This window comes from Vollenhovia emeryi, unplaced genomic scaffold (assembly GCF_000949405.1).
Source record: "Vollenhovia emeryi isolate VEMERY1.0 unplaced genomic scaffold, V.emery_V1.0 DF939190.1, whole genome shotgun sequence".
NCBI lineage: Eukaryota > Metazoa > Arthropoda > Insecta > Hymenoptera > Formicidae > Vollenhovia > Vollenhovia emeryi.
In genome coordinates this window covers 364,832-381,759 of record NW_011967176.1, presented here as the reverse complement: position 1 = coordinate 381,759, position 16,928 = coordinate 364,832, and the positions used below count along the sequence as shown (strand labels likewise).

Genomic DNA, 16,928 nt, shown 5'->3' with positions numbered 1-16,928 from the left:
TTATACTGTGGATATACTATGTCTATGTAGGAGACTCTCCTCTACTTTATTTAAATCTAACAAGACATGGCGGAACTCTCGTCTCACTTTTTAGCACGAAGGTAGCGGTCTAGCAGTATATAAAAGTCTGTGGTTGACAAGTGTTAACCGGAAGTGGCGGTCAAGGTAGTAGGGAACCGACCGTGATTATATCATGTTTTTCAAGATGGGCAACCTTATCTGAAAAAGGCGTGTCTGCGCGATATTGCCCGCGTATTGCCCTCGTTGACAGAAATGGTCTTCATGATTCAGCGATTAACGCGGCGTGACTCGACGGACCGATGCGATTAAAAAGATATTAAAAGATAATCGCGTTGCGCAACGTTGCAGAACTCGAGGCGAGGGGGATACGAAATCGGGGGGGACTCGCGGCGGCGTGTCGTCGTTAATCGTCGGTAGTCACGCGCGGTGCTACGCAACGGTACGTTGGACGAGACGACAGGAGGGAGAGAGAAGCTTTATTAGAACGGATGCAAGGTGATCATGATCCGCAATCTCTGCCGGGCGGCGTCGCCGACGATTCTGCGAGGAAACAACGGGTCGCGGGCCAATCACGCCATGGCGGACGTTCTGACGGAGCGCGTGCCCTTTTCCAGGGACTTCCTGTTTCGCCAGGTAACACACCCGCGCGAAGGGTAACCGGCGCAGGTCCAGCTCGATCGTCTCGACGTGGCCGCCAGATGACGCTGGCGTCATCTGGCGGCCGCATTTGACGATACGTGTGACTCTTTAAAGCGGAATTCATAGCTCGACCGTACGTTTAAGATCGAGGAACATGTTTGGAAAACTTAGAAAATCAAGAGGGCCCATTTTTTGGAAAATCCCTTTTTAAAAAAGAGATGTTACCAGCGCGAATGTCGTTAATATCGAACAGTTGAGGCCTCTTTTCCGCGATGTCGATTGGTTTTCTCGAAGCGCGGTGTGCTTCACTTCTCTTTTAGATTCATAGTGAATGAAGATTTGCAATTTAGAAATATATATTTGTATGCATCAATTATTGAAGTAAAATCTTTAATCTTAGTAATTAGAATTTAAGTAACAACGATTTTCGTTTCGAAACATTTTCTCGATTGAACAGAATTAATCGTTAATTTAATCAATACCAATAAGTCCGCGGAATAATACGCAAAACGTAGCAACAGTCACGGAACAAAGTAATGTACAATAAAATATTAAGTACGGAATTTTCCATTGCGTAGGCAGGCCAACGAATTCTCAAGGTTTTTTTGTTGTTTTTCACTCGGCGCGGTATCGTATGACGATTAAGCGGGCCAACGAATTCTCAACGTTTTTTTGTTGTTTTTCACTCGGCGCGGTAACGTACGACGTTACGCGGGCCAATGTTTACCTGAAGGTCGCCGCGGTATCACTCGCTCGCCGAACGTCGAGCCGGCAGGCAGTGGCGAGAGTCGCTCTGTGCGTGTTATTACTTTTGCGTTATCGGTTTCCAAGACTCGATCGCGGTAAATGTATGGATAAAACGCTATTGATTTGTGCACTTTTATCAGTAACAAGTAACGTTCCTCGATTAATTGTGTCTGCAACTTGCGAAGAGAAACGAATTGTACGTTGAGGCGACGGTTCTTTATCAACGTATACCTAGATATTTCACGAGACCAACTCATCTAAAACACGAATGAAAACCGTGGTACTTTGTCGCGGTTACATCTCGTTTACGCACCGCGCTTTTAATTATCTGTCGATTTCGTCTAATCTGTTCCATTTTCGGGAAAAAAGAGAAATTTGTACGACTTCGCTCCGTCGTTCTTCGCAACTCGAACGGGCGGGAAATAAAGAAAGTCGCTTATTGCACGTTGTTACATTATTTCTTTGCCGCAGATTATGCTTCCGATGCTCGCGTTGCGTTTTATATCGCCAATTTGAAAGTGATTTATCCTATTCTTCCGAATCAAAAATGCAAGTTGTTAGTTTGAGTAATTTGTATGACAGAAAGTCTTGGAAACCGATAACGCAAAAGTTAATAATATTTCGTGTGTTCGCGGTATTTCACATCGCGTACGGGAGTGCCGGAAATTTCGCGCGATCGATGATTTTCGCGAGTAGTGTTGTGTAAGTGCAACAAGGAAATCTGAGAGGAGGAGGAGGAGGCCGAGGAGGCATCGGGCAACGGTGGAGAAATCGTAAGGTAAGTGTCTTACATTTTTATGTTATTTAATTGTTACTTGTGCAAAATAAAGCATCTGTTCTGTGTTTTTATTTTATTTATTCAAATGATCAGTATCAGTGAGTGATAAATTACTTTTTATTTTAAATTGACGTTGCGCATACAATTACTTCGTTGCATATATAGAAATTCTTAAAAATATACAATGCCCAACTACAAACTGCGCGCGCGAAGCGCGCGTTTGGTCATGTTGTAAATAAAATAAATATATACTCGACGTCTCGAGAAAAAGGGAAACGTTGTAAGATGCTAAAGAAAAATGCGATTAAACAAAAGTACCTAAACCCCGTTGCCTTTCCTTTGCTGCATATAAAACAAAGCGACTCCGCATCCCGGATTTCGAGGGATAAAAGAAAGGATTGCGGGAAAGTGTGGAAAGGCGCGGTCAGGGAGAACATTGGCATTCACGTGTGCGTTTGAGAGGATATTCGGAATAACCTTGAAAACGCTGAACTTTACGTCTGCGAGTTTACTCGGATTGTAAAAATTTGGACGTAGAAAGTGCAAGTACCTCCGGCTGACTGAAACGTCCCGGGAGAGGATTTTTTTTTCACGAATATATAACAAATTTCTCTTCTTGACAAAATTGCCGGGGAACTTTTCTTAAACTTCGACAATACACTAACGAATTCGTTTCGTACAAATTTGTACGCTCTTCTTTTTTGTTAACTCAGTATTATTATTACCGCGACGATTTCAACGTCGTGTTCTTTAATCCGCATTGTTAATTTATAATCGGCATTTGGCCAGCCGTAACCGAACGCGCGTTTTATTTTTTGCCGGAGCTTTTTCCATTTACAATTTCAGCAGACGTTTGAAACGGTTCGAACGGAAATTTGATTTACCGGTCGAAAAGTAATCGGTTTTGAGTTCAACTTGACGTATGGAATGCGAAATATTCGCCATTGTTTTTACGACTTTTACGTCGGTTAGCTTTCCGGCTTAACGAGATTGTACGGCAGCAAAATGTAACATTAAAGTGATAAGCTACGACAAATACAGCCACCCGTGTGACAATGGGCCGAACGAAATGAATTTAATTCGTTAATAACTTGGTTTTCGCAATGAATATGCGAGCGGTAGGATCGCATTGATGTACAAAATGAAGAAACTGCGATGAAAAAACATATCGCGCCGTTATGTCTGTTCGTTTGCAATTGTATTTGTACTCAAAGCGACGCGCGTTTTGTTGTTTTTTTTTTCGGTAGGCTCCAAGTTGAAATCGGATGGAAACGCGGATGAAATCTGACTGGAACCAAAAATTATCGCGCATCCGAATTATCTCCCCCGAAAAACGAGTCACCACTGACAAGATTAGCGAACGTTGCGGCGTTAACATCGGAAGGGGAGGGAAAAATGCAGTGAAACATTTTGTTTTTCGTTTGCGAAAAATGGTTTCGCGCGCAGTCTAGTGTATTTTCAAAGAATTAGATTTTCCACTGTCCCCTCGCCTCCTGCGTATGTCGCGCACGAGGGTCGACGCGATTAAACATGCGATAGGATTCAAAATGTACAAATCGTCGTTAAACGTTGCGAAATGCGAACGCAGTTTGTTTTGTCCGCGATTGATTATCTTATCTGTCGCACTTTTATTTCGTTTGCTCGGAATCGAAATACATGCGTGGCAAATGTTATCCGAAAGCGGTGATGCTTCATTATCTCCTCTGTGACTTTATTATTGCGTATGACGTTTGCAACATTTTAATTTTAGTTATTTTTGCCTTAGCCGGTCTTTCCGTGCAATAAAGGCGTTTATGCGCAAATGCAAGGCCTACACCCACAGAAAAAAATTCCGAATCCAATGTTATTACACTTGAATGTATCATAAGATAGGATCGATATAGCGCCAGTCATATTTATTATAGAGAAAAGAATATTTTGATCTTAAATGAAACATTCTAAAATCTAGAATAAAATGATAGTATCGTCTTTTGTCTAATATCGTGGTACCAACTTCGTGCGTTGTAAGATGGAGGGAAAATTTATTCTAAACGCAAGAATACATAAACTTACATTTATATATTATAAGTTACTCTTGTCTCAATATAGTAAGTCAATCTTTCTTAATTCAACAGAGGAGAATAAGAATGATTGATTTTATTTTGGTATTGTCTTATTTTTATACTAAATGAGGTTGTGAGAAATATATACGCGTCAAGAATATTTTTTGTCTCGGTAACAGAAGTCCTTTCTGAGGGTGTAATGCGATCTGTGTGGAGGTTTAAACAATATATAATACAAAGTAACTATTAATTTACCCACATTGTTTTCAGTGATAATTCACTGATTGACTTTTAGAGAGCAAATCGCGAGAATATTATCGTCAAAATAACAGGAATAATGCGTTACTTGCGTACAATATGGATAGTGTAATTTTATACGATTGCCAGAAAGTAACGAGTATATCTGTTTACAATGTGTCCAGCTTTTCGATCCAGTGTCCAGTACTTACACGTATCTGCTGGCCGATATCAACGATAAGGTGGCGATTCTGATTGATCCGGTCATCGAATGGGCCGATCGTGACAAAACAATCGTCGAGGAGCTGGGATTGAAGCTGAAATACGCCCGTGAGTTGCCAGCTGAGCGTAGATGATTATCTCGCCCGTAAATTTCGCGGTTTGCGAAAAATCGCGGAAAATCGACGCGCGAGAGAGAAACGCGTCGGGAGTGCCGTGCAGTTTTTCCAGCGCCATTCGATATTATTTAGTCGGGATTGTGTGCCCCGCGTGTTACATTCCACCTAGATTGCACGCGGGGTTTATTTATACCGTATATTTCGAAGGCAAATTGCAATTTTTGCCAAGTAGCGGTGCGTTAAAACAGTGCCGACGTTTATATAGTCGCCGTTTGCCATCGAGCCGAGGCGAGATTCGGAATTTTATCACGTAGACACGCTGAATTCGTCAGGGAGGAAGCGCCTTACTCGATCATCCTGTCGCATAAATTTAGGGAAGTGCGCTTTAATCGACGTACTCGATGAAATAATGCGATCATACCCTCGCGTTTCCTGCCGACTTGCCGCACAACTTGCGCCACTTTTACGGCACAGTACACACGATCATTTTCGGGAAAGTTCCACTCAAGAGCTATTATTAGACTAGTGTAAGAAATATCGATTCAAACTCGAAAGCGTTCGCCTCGACTGCGCGTATGAAATTTGGACGGGGAGGGGAAACTTTCCGGGAATATTTACCGAATGTTAAGCTTTGCGTGTCGACGTTTATTGCTCTTTTAGCTCTCACAACTCGCCAAGTGCCAAATCTACATCGATAGCCACTTCCGCAACGTTTTGTGTAATAGGATTTTTCCAATTTTCCGCCTCCCCCCTCCGCATTTTTTTTTTGGCGTTTCACGAGATTCGACGCGACTTGAGCGTTCGGAAAACGTTTTTCCCCGGCCATGTCGACGCGCAGCTAAATAAGAGTTGTTCTCGATGCGCGCGATTATCAGGCCGGCAGTTTGCGTTAACGTTGCGCGAAATTAATCATCCCGCGGGGGCAGGAAACCTAACATTTATTGACGTACTGCGCCCGTAAAACAGCCCGAATCGATAACTAATTAATTACGTATACTAATTAACTACAAAACGTATTATCTTACCGGCGCCGTTACTCGATATCGTCGGAAATGTACTTGTCGGCAATTACGCGATGCCCCGTGCCGTGATTTACGAGCCGAGGGCGCGGAGTTATATCGCGAACTATCCTACTAACCGACCAATATTTGCCGAACTTCGTAATGAATTAGCATGCAATCCCGCCGCCGCTAAGGACCGGCCGTGGACCCCGCATAGTTTCGCCATTGTCCTGAGGGTTAGCGCGCCCGTGGACCATAAACCCGGTGAGAGTGCGCCCGGGCATATTGTCGAACTTGGCCAATTTCGATAAAGAACTTGGGCTTCGAGGGGGCGCGCGGCCCCCTTCGATTTCGCCGTATACCTAATTCCCGGGTGTATCGCGACGGCGAGAGCGTTATTTCGAGAAATCGTGCTTATCACCCGCGAGGACGGATCTGCATGGAAATTAATTAAGTCGAACCCTCGATCGGAAGTTTGACTGACTAATCAGCGGCGCGGCTGTTGAAGCAATGTCGCGCGAACTGTTTGCTTTTCCATGTAACAGCGAGAGAGCGGGTAAAATGGAAGGGACCTCGCGAAATGTCAGGCGCAAAGGGATCAAGACGGCGCGATGCAAGTATTAGTCTATGTACACGAAGGAAATTTTCTCTTGACACTGAAAATCATGTAATCGTGGAACAACGTGGCATTTGGCACAACTTTAGGAGAGTTTTTGTCAAATTTCACCATACGTTTTGCTAGTAATTATACTTAGTACACGTTTTACTAGTAAAATGTATGGCAAAATTTCAAGAAGCTGTCATAAAATGTTCTCGAAAGTGCCAAATGGTCCCACGATTTCATGATTTTCAGGATAAATTTGAAGAGAAAATTCTCTCCGTGTGGGAATGTCTCTGTAAGCTTCCAGAAGATAGATAAAACTTTGATACATGCGCCCATTAATTGATTACGCGTACATTTGATATACGTGTACTAAATATCCTTAAAAGGGTAAAATACGAAAGGCAAAGGTTGTTCAAAATTAAGCGTGGAGTATAAACTATTTATATGTATACGAGGAGAAGGCACTTTTGTGCCCTTTCCTCTTCCAAGTGCTTCGACTTTTAACTGGCATTAAATTGAGAGTCGAGATAAATCATACATCCGCCCTTACTTGCGCAGCATTAGCCTTTTCGAAATTTGCGCCCTTAATGGCGAAGGGATTTTCGGCTCGGCGGGAAGGGACAAAGTTTACGGCGTCGTATATCATGGCGAATAAGGGTTGATAGGATTACCTTATTACTTATTGCGTTATCAGACCGCGAAGTGGTTTTTGCGAGGGAGACCGCGCTTTGGCTAAGTGGAACGTATGCACTTGTTTATGCGGAATTCTGCGTGTGCCAATTCTGTCCCGAACAAACGGACATTTCCATAATGCACCTCTCTCCGTTTTCCGATAATGCAAACGCCATTAATGCCGCCCCCACTCCCGTAAAACTATGCGCATTATTTGTAACTCAGTCCTGCAAAGAGAGCGAGGCCGCTAATTAGATTAATAGATTTACCCGTAATTTAATTATCTATTAAAGCTAAATTATATCCACGCGCATTTATACGTGTATAGACATTTTAGAAAACGACGTGCAAGGCATTCCGGAACTTTCGACATTAATTTCAGACTCTTTAATCAACGTCGAAGCGCCAACTGTTCGCCGGAACTTTTCAAACGCCAGCATTAAATGTCTTTAAAAGATTAATCCTGTCATTCGCTACGTCGGGATTTATCTTTAGATCGTTTGTCAAATAGGCGTCGACGGCGGGAGCCTTCGTAAATATCATTGGCGTTGAATAATTCCGCGGCTTCCGTCGCTACAATCGTGCGCCGTTGCTCCAAATTCTGCCGCGTCCTGTTACGGAAACGCGTGATCGCGATCTCGCGTGGCCCGCCCTTATCGATTATGCATTAGCTGGGTAACAATGACTGGCGTCTTCGCGATCTTTCCGTGTGTTGCAGTGAACACGCACATGCACGCGGACCACGTCACCGGGACGGGCCGGCTCAAGTGCCTGTTGCCCGGCTGCAGGTCCATGATCTCGCGCAGCAGCGGCGCCAAGGCGGACGTGCTCCTGGAGCCGGACGATCAGGTCCGGTTCGGCAGGCACCAACTGAGAGTGCTGCCCACCCCGGGTCACACCGAAGGTCAGGCTCCCCCTTTACACACTCTTGCCTCCGTGAGAAATGGTATTTCGGTCAACTCGTGCAAAATGAATCGAAATTTTCACGCAAATCGATATTTATTTCCGCCGAGTCGCATCGATACGCGCGGAACTGATATATGTCACGATCGCGGCTATTTATACGTTTTATATAACATTTATAAATACGTAAAGAACACCCGAAGGAAGTTTTACGTAGATTACCATCCCTCCTCATTAATTATATTTCCCGCTTTTTTACGTCGCTTCTTTTTTAACGACTCGAATGCTGTTATTTTTAGATGATGTTCTAAATATTTCGTCGCGCTTGTACACTGCTCCACTTTGCGAGTTATTAATTTTTTAAACGGAAAGTCGAGAATAACTTGGGCAATCGATGCGATTAAAGTTATACATATTACTGGCGAAATATATAAAACGATGTTTCGTCGGGAACGTAGCTTTTGCTTTCGTCTATTTTTTTTTGCCGGGCGATAAAATATTATACCATTGTCCATTTAGCTAGCATCCTACCATCGCCTATGTGTCAGCTACATGGAGTGGTAAAATAGAGCACAACGCCGCCCTATAAGGGGCTAAGTGCATAGTGTATCATATTTGATACATACGTGGATTTCAGCGTTTTCTCGACATGTTCTGTGAGCTATTTCGCGTTACGATATACGTACATGATATATTGTCTTGTTGAGTCTACGGGTGAAAAATGGGCCTTTGTACCTTTCTTATCTTTATCGTTTTCGGGAATTATTTCGCTTTTTAGCGTTTACTTTTAATAGCGAGTGTTTGAAGTCGCGCGGTTCGCTCGACAGAAATTACTGCAAATTCCATTAAAGCCAAGCTTTTCTCTTCGACACGAGTGCCGGTGCCACAACGAACGCCGTGTTCTGTAAATCTTCGTGACGCATTCGGTAATCCGGTTTAACGCGATTTTTTTAATGCGGCTCCCACGATGAATACGAGACGCGATTTTCGTGTAATGGTGTAACGAAAGTTTCGGGGCTAATAACGCTGCGGAAAAGTTACAGAAACACGCTCGCACACCCTCGCGATATCGGGGTGCATTTCTTGCACGATCGATCGCGCGTTCGCCCGGTCTATTATTTTATTAATTGAGGTGCCGAGAAAAAGTGGCGAAATACTTTCTTGCGAGGTCCGGTGTATATATGTTTCACCACGTGGATGGAAAGAGCAGAAATATATAACGCCGGTCTATCTCGAGCACGCAGATCGATCTGATCGACTGCAATTTTTGTCGGAAAGATGTACGCGTGCAAATTGTTAAGAACTGCATTGAAAAATATATCGCGGACTCTTTTTTTTCACGCGCGGATTATTCGTTGAAGACGGCGAGAATTAAAGATAGAAACATGAAAGACCGAAGGAGAAATTGAAATATGAAAATTATATATTTTTTACCTTTAAACTTCGAGGGACATTAATTAAATTAAATGCTGATGTAGAAAATTTTGTTTTACCTTTATTCAATATTACATATTATCATCTCGTAATTTAATATTATTTTACGTAATTATTTTTCTTACGCTTTAGAAACGTTTTTTTTAAACAGATTAAAATTTTATCTCGGTATTGCAGCATTGTCTATCCCTTCGCGCTCTTCTCACTTCCTTTTCATTATCTTTAAAAGAAGAGCATGTACTGCATTGTGTTTTGAATTTTACACGCACGTTGCGTGTGTGCGATACAGTCCCTGGAGTGATCAACTTGAGCTGTTCTCTATCCAGGATATATCGCAACTGCAATTTTCTGTAGTTTTTTCAACGCACGCGTTCTTATATCGATTTCCTTTTCTATCACTGAGAAAGTCTCACTCGGGTCGAAGTTCTCTTATACACGGTGTCCGGGAAGTAACGGTCTGTTAAAAATTACAAACTCTACAATCGGCTCCAATTTTTTTTCGCCGAATTTCAGCAACAAAAGTTGAGCATTGCATTCTCTGCTCGTTTACTGACATTAATTTTTATAATTAATTTTTTAACGTCGCTAAAATAAGCTTTACTCTGTGCTGATGTTTGATCGCATTTATTCTCTGGAAGCACAGAGAAATTAAAAGTTTTCTATCTGTCCGATAATTCGGGAACTGTTAATTTTTACCGACGATAAACTGCTTTCCTTCTAGTTTGATCTCAAACGTTTGTGGTATTCAGTAGCTCCGGGACATGTGCATACGTACATTCCCTTTTCTATCATATACACGTATCCGCGCTACTGGAGTTACGGCAAAACGGGACGAAAAAAAAGGGGGGAATACGGCCATTCTTATCGATCGCGCCGAATTCGCTACTCGTCGCGACTCAATCGTTTGTCCGGGGAAAATCCTGAATGCGTCTACTGAGCTATCTCGATGTCGGGCCAGCCCGATAGGCACGATTTTTCGTGCCGAGTATGCGAATAGCGTGCATTAAATACCTGCGGGTTAGATATTCGATATCAGCTTCATTCCTATACACCGTAAAACTCCAACGATGCTGATTAAATTCCTAGATATTTCAGCTCTTTCGTGGCAAATGCACCGCATGCATTTCGCGAGGAGGGAAAACCGGCAAATATTTTGCAAAGCACACACGTGCACGTGCGAGGTACGTAAATAATTCTCGCATAATTTAGCTATTATAACGTTACGTTCATTTTTACTGGGTTATTATATTGTCTTGACTTTACAACTCACTAGTGTTTTCTTGACCATACCTGGCATTTTTTAATAATACAGAAAATTTATCGCGAAAAGTATTACCTCAGCCAGGGTTTGGGATCAAATAGGTCGAAATAGTCGCGTAGACATCTTTATACTGTTATTGCGACAAATATTATCATATGCCTCAGTGGTTGAATTGGCGAGACACCCGCCTCAAACCCTGGCCGGGGTAATATTTTTCGCCATAAATTTTCTGTATTATTAAAAAATGCCGGGTATGGTCAAGAAAACACTGACGTTGTTAATTATCGCCGGCGACATTGAAGAATTCTTATTTGTTTACAACACATTGTTAGGAAAAATAGCTGTCGTAATTCTATTATCGGCAAGTTATTGGACGTTTACGTAAAACTGTCCAATTACCTCGCTCGGCTGTAAACCACCCTTTTTGTATCTCGGGGGATACGAATCATGCTCTTTCCATGTCGGATACACCTATCGGCCGCGTACCAATATTTTTCGAGCGAACGTAATATATCTGTTCGCAATTTCTTTCTTTCTTTCCCATCCTTCCTTCTTTCCTTTCTTTCTCTTTTTTTTTGCCGAATGCGATATCGCAAATGGAATGAACGAGCCGACGAACGAGTCGAGCTCAGTTTATCGTTGCGGCCGATTGCGAAGCGAATCACCGCCAAGAGATAAATATATATTTGGCCTGAAAAACGACGCGATGCTCGCCGGATGGCGGTCGGGTGAAGTGAAGCGCGATATCGTAAATATTCCATCTGATATCTGTGCAGGTTGCGTCACGTACGTTTGCGATGAGCAGGCGATTGCGTTCACCGGCGATGCGCTCTTGATCCGGGGGTGCGGCAGAACTGATTTTCAGGTAAGCCCCGGTCGGAAAACTCGCCGGGAAAGTCGCGCATCTTTGCGGGTACGCGCGGCCACTACGCACCACTTCCGTGCATTTGGTCGCTTAACTTTAAGCTTAGTTTAATTCGTTCTTTGTCCCTTTCCAACGGTTACTTTAAAAAGGGACAAACAATCAAGATTAAAGTTAAGCGATGTTTGGTGAAACTGGGCCTAAATGGAACAACGGTGTCGTACTTCTTCGTTCCGAAGAGCGATAACGTTTGACGTGAAGTTTCTGTTCAACTCGTTATCTCTCGCGATTACAAAGGGGAGAATTGGCGAGGGGAGGGAAAAATCTCAACTGGAAAGTCTTCAATTGCCGTATCGAAAGAAGAACCGAGCCTCGGGTTTCCTCGCAAAATCTCGATTTAGCATCGTTAACTCGCGCCACTTCGTTCGACGGTTGATTTTGTTTCCGACATTCGGCCAGAAAAGCTGGCCGGCAAACGAAACTGACAATTACGCGATCATGTTCAGCGTTAAATGTGCGGCGATATCCGCGAAGTTCCCTCGTAAAGTTGGAAACCACACGCACGCTTTTCTGTCGAGAATACGCAATCTCTTGCACGCGGTTTGCACTGTTGTTTCGCTTGCATTATTTTTAACCGGTGACATTTGAAAAATGTTTGAAGATTTGAGATAAAAGTATGGACTCTGAAATTATGATTAATCGCGCTGCAAAATTTTTAAAAGTTCTCTTTATTTAATCACCATGAATAAATAATATATATATAAATACATATACATTATAAATTCCAGTACCTAATATATTATTTAAATATAAATAATATATGTGTATAAATTTTATATAAATTTTATTTTAATTGAACACTCGCGACTTGAGTTTTAATTATAAATTTGCAATATTGAAATTTGGAAAATTGAATAAAAGTGAACGCAATCGAAATTTCTCTCGCAGAGAGATAAATCCCAAAATTTGTCAAACAAAATCCAGGCGTGAAAAAGTGCAATAATTGTGCGCACACCGTGTAGACGGGGAATGCACGTGACTCATGAAAATCTTCCTAGATTGATCGACCAGCACTCCCGAGTTCATTGACCCAAGTATTAATTTCAGCCGGCGAGTTGCGTCTCCCTTGCGTCGTTTAATTAAAAAACAAGTGGTTCTTTCTTCCGGAGCGGAAGTGCCGTTCGCCGACTTGTCGTCGATATAATTGTCGGACGTCGATAAATGGTTTATTTGGAACGTCATAGCTAATCAACGATCGATACCGTCCCGAAACAGACACGGCGGCATCCTAAATTCTCGTCGAAACGTTCGACGGACGCGCGCAATAACGTTTTCCCTACGTGTCGTATGTGGTGCAAGTAAACGTCGATATATCATCGGGAATATGAAAGACTTCTCCGCAGCTCTCGCGTGATGAATAGCCGTCCGTCATCGTGCTCGACCGCGCGTCGGTGCATTTTACAAACGTGCCGCGACCTTTCTTCCCATCGAAAGCTCGGTTTAAACGACGTACGTTTCGACACAGGAAACCGAGCGAAATTATTATTTTCGCCCGTGGCAAAATTCTTCATGCTTCGTCTCACATTGCGTTTTATTGCTGGACGGTACCTAACAGAACAGATATTGATTTAAATCAAACAAGCGAGCTCTGGGAAGGAAAAGACAGTTAAGCCCAATTTGGGGCCCACAATTAGCAATCGAATTATTTGGATTGTTCGTAACTCTAATTTTTTATGAATTTTATCCCGCGTAACTAAAAATTGCAATTAGCTATTCCATCTATATCCAAGATTTTTAAGTAATACTAATCAATTCTCTCAATTAGTTCTGTCGATGTTCAGTAACGCAAAGATAATTTTCACTTAAGAGGCACTAGCCGAAATGTTAAGTTGCTTAATTACAAAATAAAACGGTCAAAATTTTTCCCAGAGTAGAGTTACGAACAATTCAATAATTGTAATCAGGACAAGGTGGAAAATGGTATATATGTAACTTCACATTTTAGATTACAATTATTGGACTACCAACATCTCGCTTGTTTGATTTATTTCGTAATGGTCCAATTTAACTGCGTATTTGATATTAATCTAATTCCGAGTATCGATTTCGACGCGCGAGAATAATTTCTTATAGAAAAAAAGTTTGCTAAGATTAACACATTTTTTTTCCAAATAACTTCGAATACCTAACTCCGGCTTTCATCGGATCGAACTAATTAAATTTTTGCTCCCTTATTTTCACTCGTTAATTATTCTTTATCGAGTCTTTCGCTCTCAAGTTCTCGTGTACTACAAGTCCTGTAGCTTTATGACATAATTGCCGTGCGCTCGAATTACCGTGCCACCTGTGCGCAGGGTGGATCCGCCGCGATCCTGTACAAATCCGTTCACGAGAAGATCCTGACGCTGCCGCGAAATTACCGGCTATACCCCGCACACGATTACAACGGCAGAACCGTCACCACCGTGGCCGAGGAGCGAGCCCTTAATCCCAGACTGTCCAAGTCGCTGGAGGAGTTCGTCCGAATTATGAACAACCTCAACCTGCCTTATCCCAAGATGATCGGTAAGTTTCAGCGCAGATGACATTTAATTCACTTTACGCGGCCACATCTTTTCCCAACGCTACTACCGTATTCCGTTAACATAATTATAACTCCGCTTTATGTCCAAACCGGCAAATATTAACGTGGACAAAAAGACTGGTCTATAATGTTTTTGATTAGTTTTACTATTATACAGGGTGTTATGTAATACCCGCCTCACCTCTTATTTACGGTTGGTGCGGACTAGACTGAGTCGAAAAATCCTTTACTAGTTTCACTATTATAAAAGCTGTCACTTGGAGTAGGATGTTGCGTTAAGGTGCGGCGGAAAAATAAAATGAGGAGAAAATATCGGATAAGAGTGCGCTAGGCAGGTTTAAAATTTACATTGAAAGATCCGATACAAGTATTACTATAAAAACTAGCTTGTCAAGTCAGCGTGCGTTCCGTCACCGTCGACTCACTCTTGTCGTAAGATTTTTTCGCAGTCCGCCCCGTATTATAAATCCAGGGTCTAAGGCTGGTTCTACAATAGACGCAGTCGCAAGCCGCGAGAAATCGGTCGATTATTCTTCTCACATTTGGCTGTGATCGGTCGATTTCTTGCGACTTGCTGCGTCTATTGTAGAACCAGCGTTAGGCCTGTTACACAATACGTCGTATGTCGGGTATTTTTGTTTTTTAAAGAAATTTTCTCATCGGACCATCGGCTACGTCCCGACAACCGACAGCGACATACGACGTATTGTATAACAGGCCTTAGGCGTTGTAGGCCGAGGCGGTACAACGCCCTCGATAGCGATCAGAAATAATTAATGTATCGATGGAACGGGGGCTGTTGTGCCCCTACGAGGCGTTATCGAAATGGTTCTCTCGAAGAAGCCAGGCGGTTGCATCGACTCCCATCGGGATTCGCATTCTATTTTTAGGGTTGCGCGCGCCACGCTGCTATCAGCTCGATCCGCTGATAAGCTAATAGCCGTCTTCGGGGCGTTACGGCGTCGTCGTACCTATCGGTACAGTCCGGGAAGCGAATGCTGAATCCGCGAGATCACGCCGATCGAACGGGCCGCTTGATCACGTAGCTTCTTCTTACGGGCAAAAAGTGAAAACTCTCGAATTCCGCACGAATTTGCGGAAGTGGCGAACGCGCAGCTTTTTCCGCCGCTTGAATCGATTGAATGAGACGTGACGCAAAGCACAAGTTAAGCGAAAAACTTCACTGACAGTTATGTGATTGACGTGGAGATGGGAAACGATAAAAAGGGTCTCTTATGGGGGGGATGAGTGAATTAAAATAGGATTTTGCACGAATCCATTTTGCGAGACTTTCCAATTTTCAATGTTCGATGTCGGGCATCGGTTTCAAGATATATTGAACTGTTCTTACGAATCTCTTTCTTTCTCTTTTTTTTTTGGTCATCCTTTTGATTTGACTCTCACGCGACGCGACTCTAAATTAAAGGAAAATGCCGGATATGGTTTCACGGGGGAGGAATATTTGCAGCTACTGTGTCGCCTTCGCGTAACTCTTCTTCGCGGCGCGTCTAAATATTAAATGTGAGCGGAGACGCCGTTACATCCTGCCGGCGGAGCGAAAGGAAATCGATGAAATTGTCGGTTTGCATACCGTCGCGTGTTGAATAAATGAGCCCTTTATCTCGCAGATGGCTCGAGTCAAATTTTGAAAACTGCACTGCAGTAATACTAACGAAAGGATTGTCCCAAGTCAACTATTTTGCGTAATAAAAGTTAACAATCCTTGTGACAGCGACGAGCTAAAGTAAGTCGCGAGGTAAATCGTTAGTCTAGTTGGGAAAATATGGGATTATTGCCCGGATTTGACACGTGCCATTTTTGCGACAAAGAGCTCGAATATATAATGCGAGCGTTGTTTCAGATAAAGCTGTGCCGGCCAACAAAGTTTGCGGTCTGTACGAGGTGGGAGAAGAAAAGGGCGAACAATGAAAGTTATTGACAGCGTTGCAACCGATGCACTAGCAGCGCTAGTATTGTAATTCCGCTCACTCTATTAATAATGCATGGTCCCGATAGTTAACGTTCATGTGTCAATGGCGCGGTTATTCGCGACTTTAACGCACTTTATTATCGATATTATTAACGTTAAAAAGAGGAACAATCGTGCACCTTGTTTTAAACAGCGGAAAGTATTCAAGAGCAATATAAGTCCGGTGACAATATAATGCACAGTAATTTTTAATATATAATTCACGTGCAACATTAATACCGTTGAATTATTTTCCTCCACTCTATTCTGTATCTATGTATACGCGCGACATTGTTTATTTATATTTATATCCGCGCTATTTTAACGCATTAAAAACCGCCTAAAAATTTATATGTTAAACGGGACACGCGTGCCATCTCTTTTCGCGCGCTAAAAATGTTATTTAATTATGGCACTTTGTTTGCATGCTTTCTCGGACTAGTGGTTTATTCATCGTAACAGTAACGTAACCGATAACGCGTATCAAATGAGCGCTTTATTTCATGTGCGCGTTTTAATAGTCTGAAATGCGCGTTTTATGCGTTTATTTCATGTTCTTTGAGGAATACGACGTGTATAAAACGTACGACCGAATGACGAAACGTTGTACAACGTTCTTAATGGGCGTAATTTTGTTTACGATAGAAATAAAATTATTTTACGCAATCGTTAACATTCCGCGTCCGTGACGCGCGCGTGACGTAGCTGTTAAGAATTTTTCGGACAAATGCTCGCGCTCCCGTTTCGAATTTGCCAAGAAATTTATGCGCGGGCACCTCTTTTTCCCCCGCGGTATACACGGTGCTCCGGAGTTAACGGCGTAATAATTTACGGGC

General features: G+C 42.7%; 1 protein-coding gene across 1 annotated transcript; it reads left to right on the top strand.

Moving 5' to 3' along the window:
* Positions 1–227: 227 nt before the first annotated feature.
* On the top strand, positions 228–16,329 carry LOC105562339 (persulfide dioxygenase ETHE1, mitochondrial). The gene is made up of 6 exons (XM_012013102.1): positions 228–654; positions 4,650–4,794; positions 7,798–7,983; positions 11,454–11,542; positions 13,894–14,104; positions 15,985–16,329. Exons 1-6 carry the CDS (start codon positions 523–525, stop codon positions 16,050–16,052), a joined length of 831 nt encoding a protein of 276 aa, XP_011868492.1. The 5' UTR covers positions 228–522; the 3' UTR covers positions 16,053–16,329.
* The last annotated feature ends 599 nt before the right edge of the window (positions 16,330–16,928 follow it).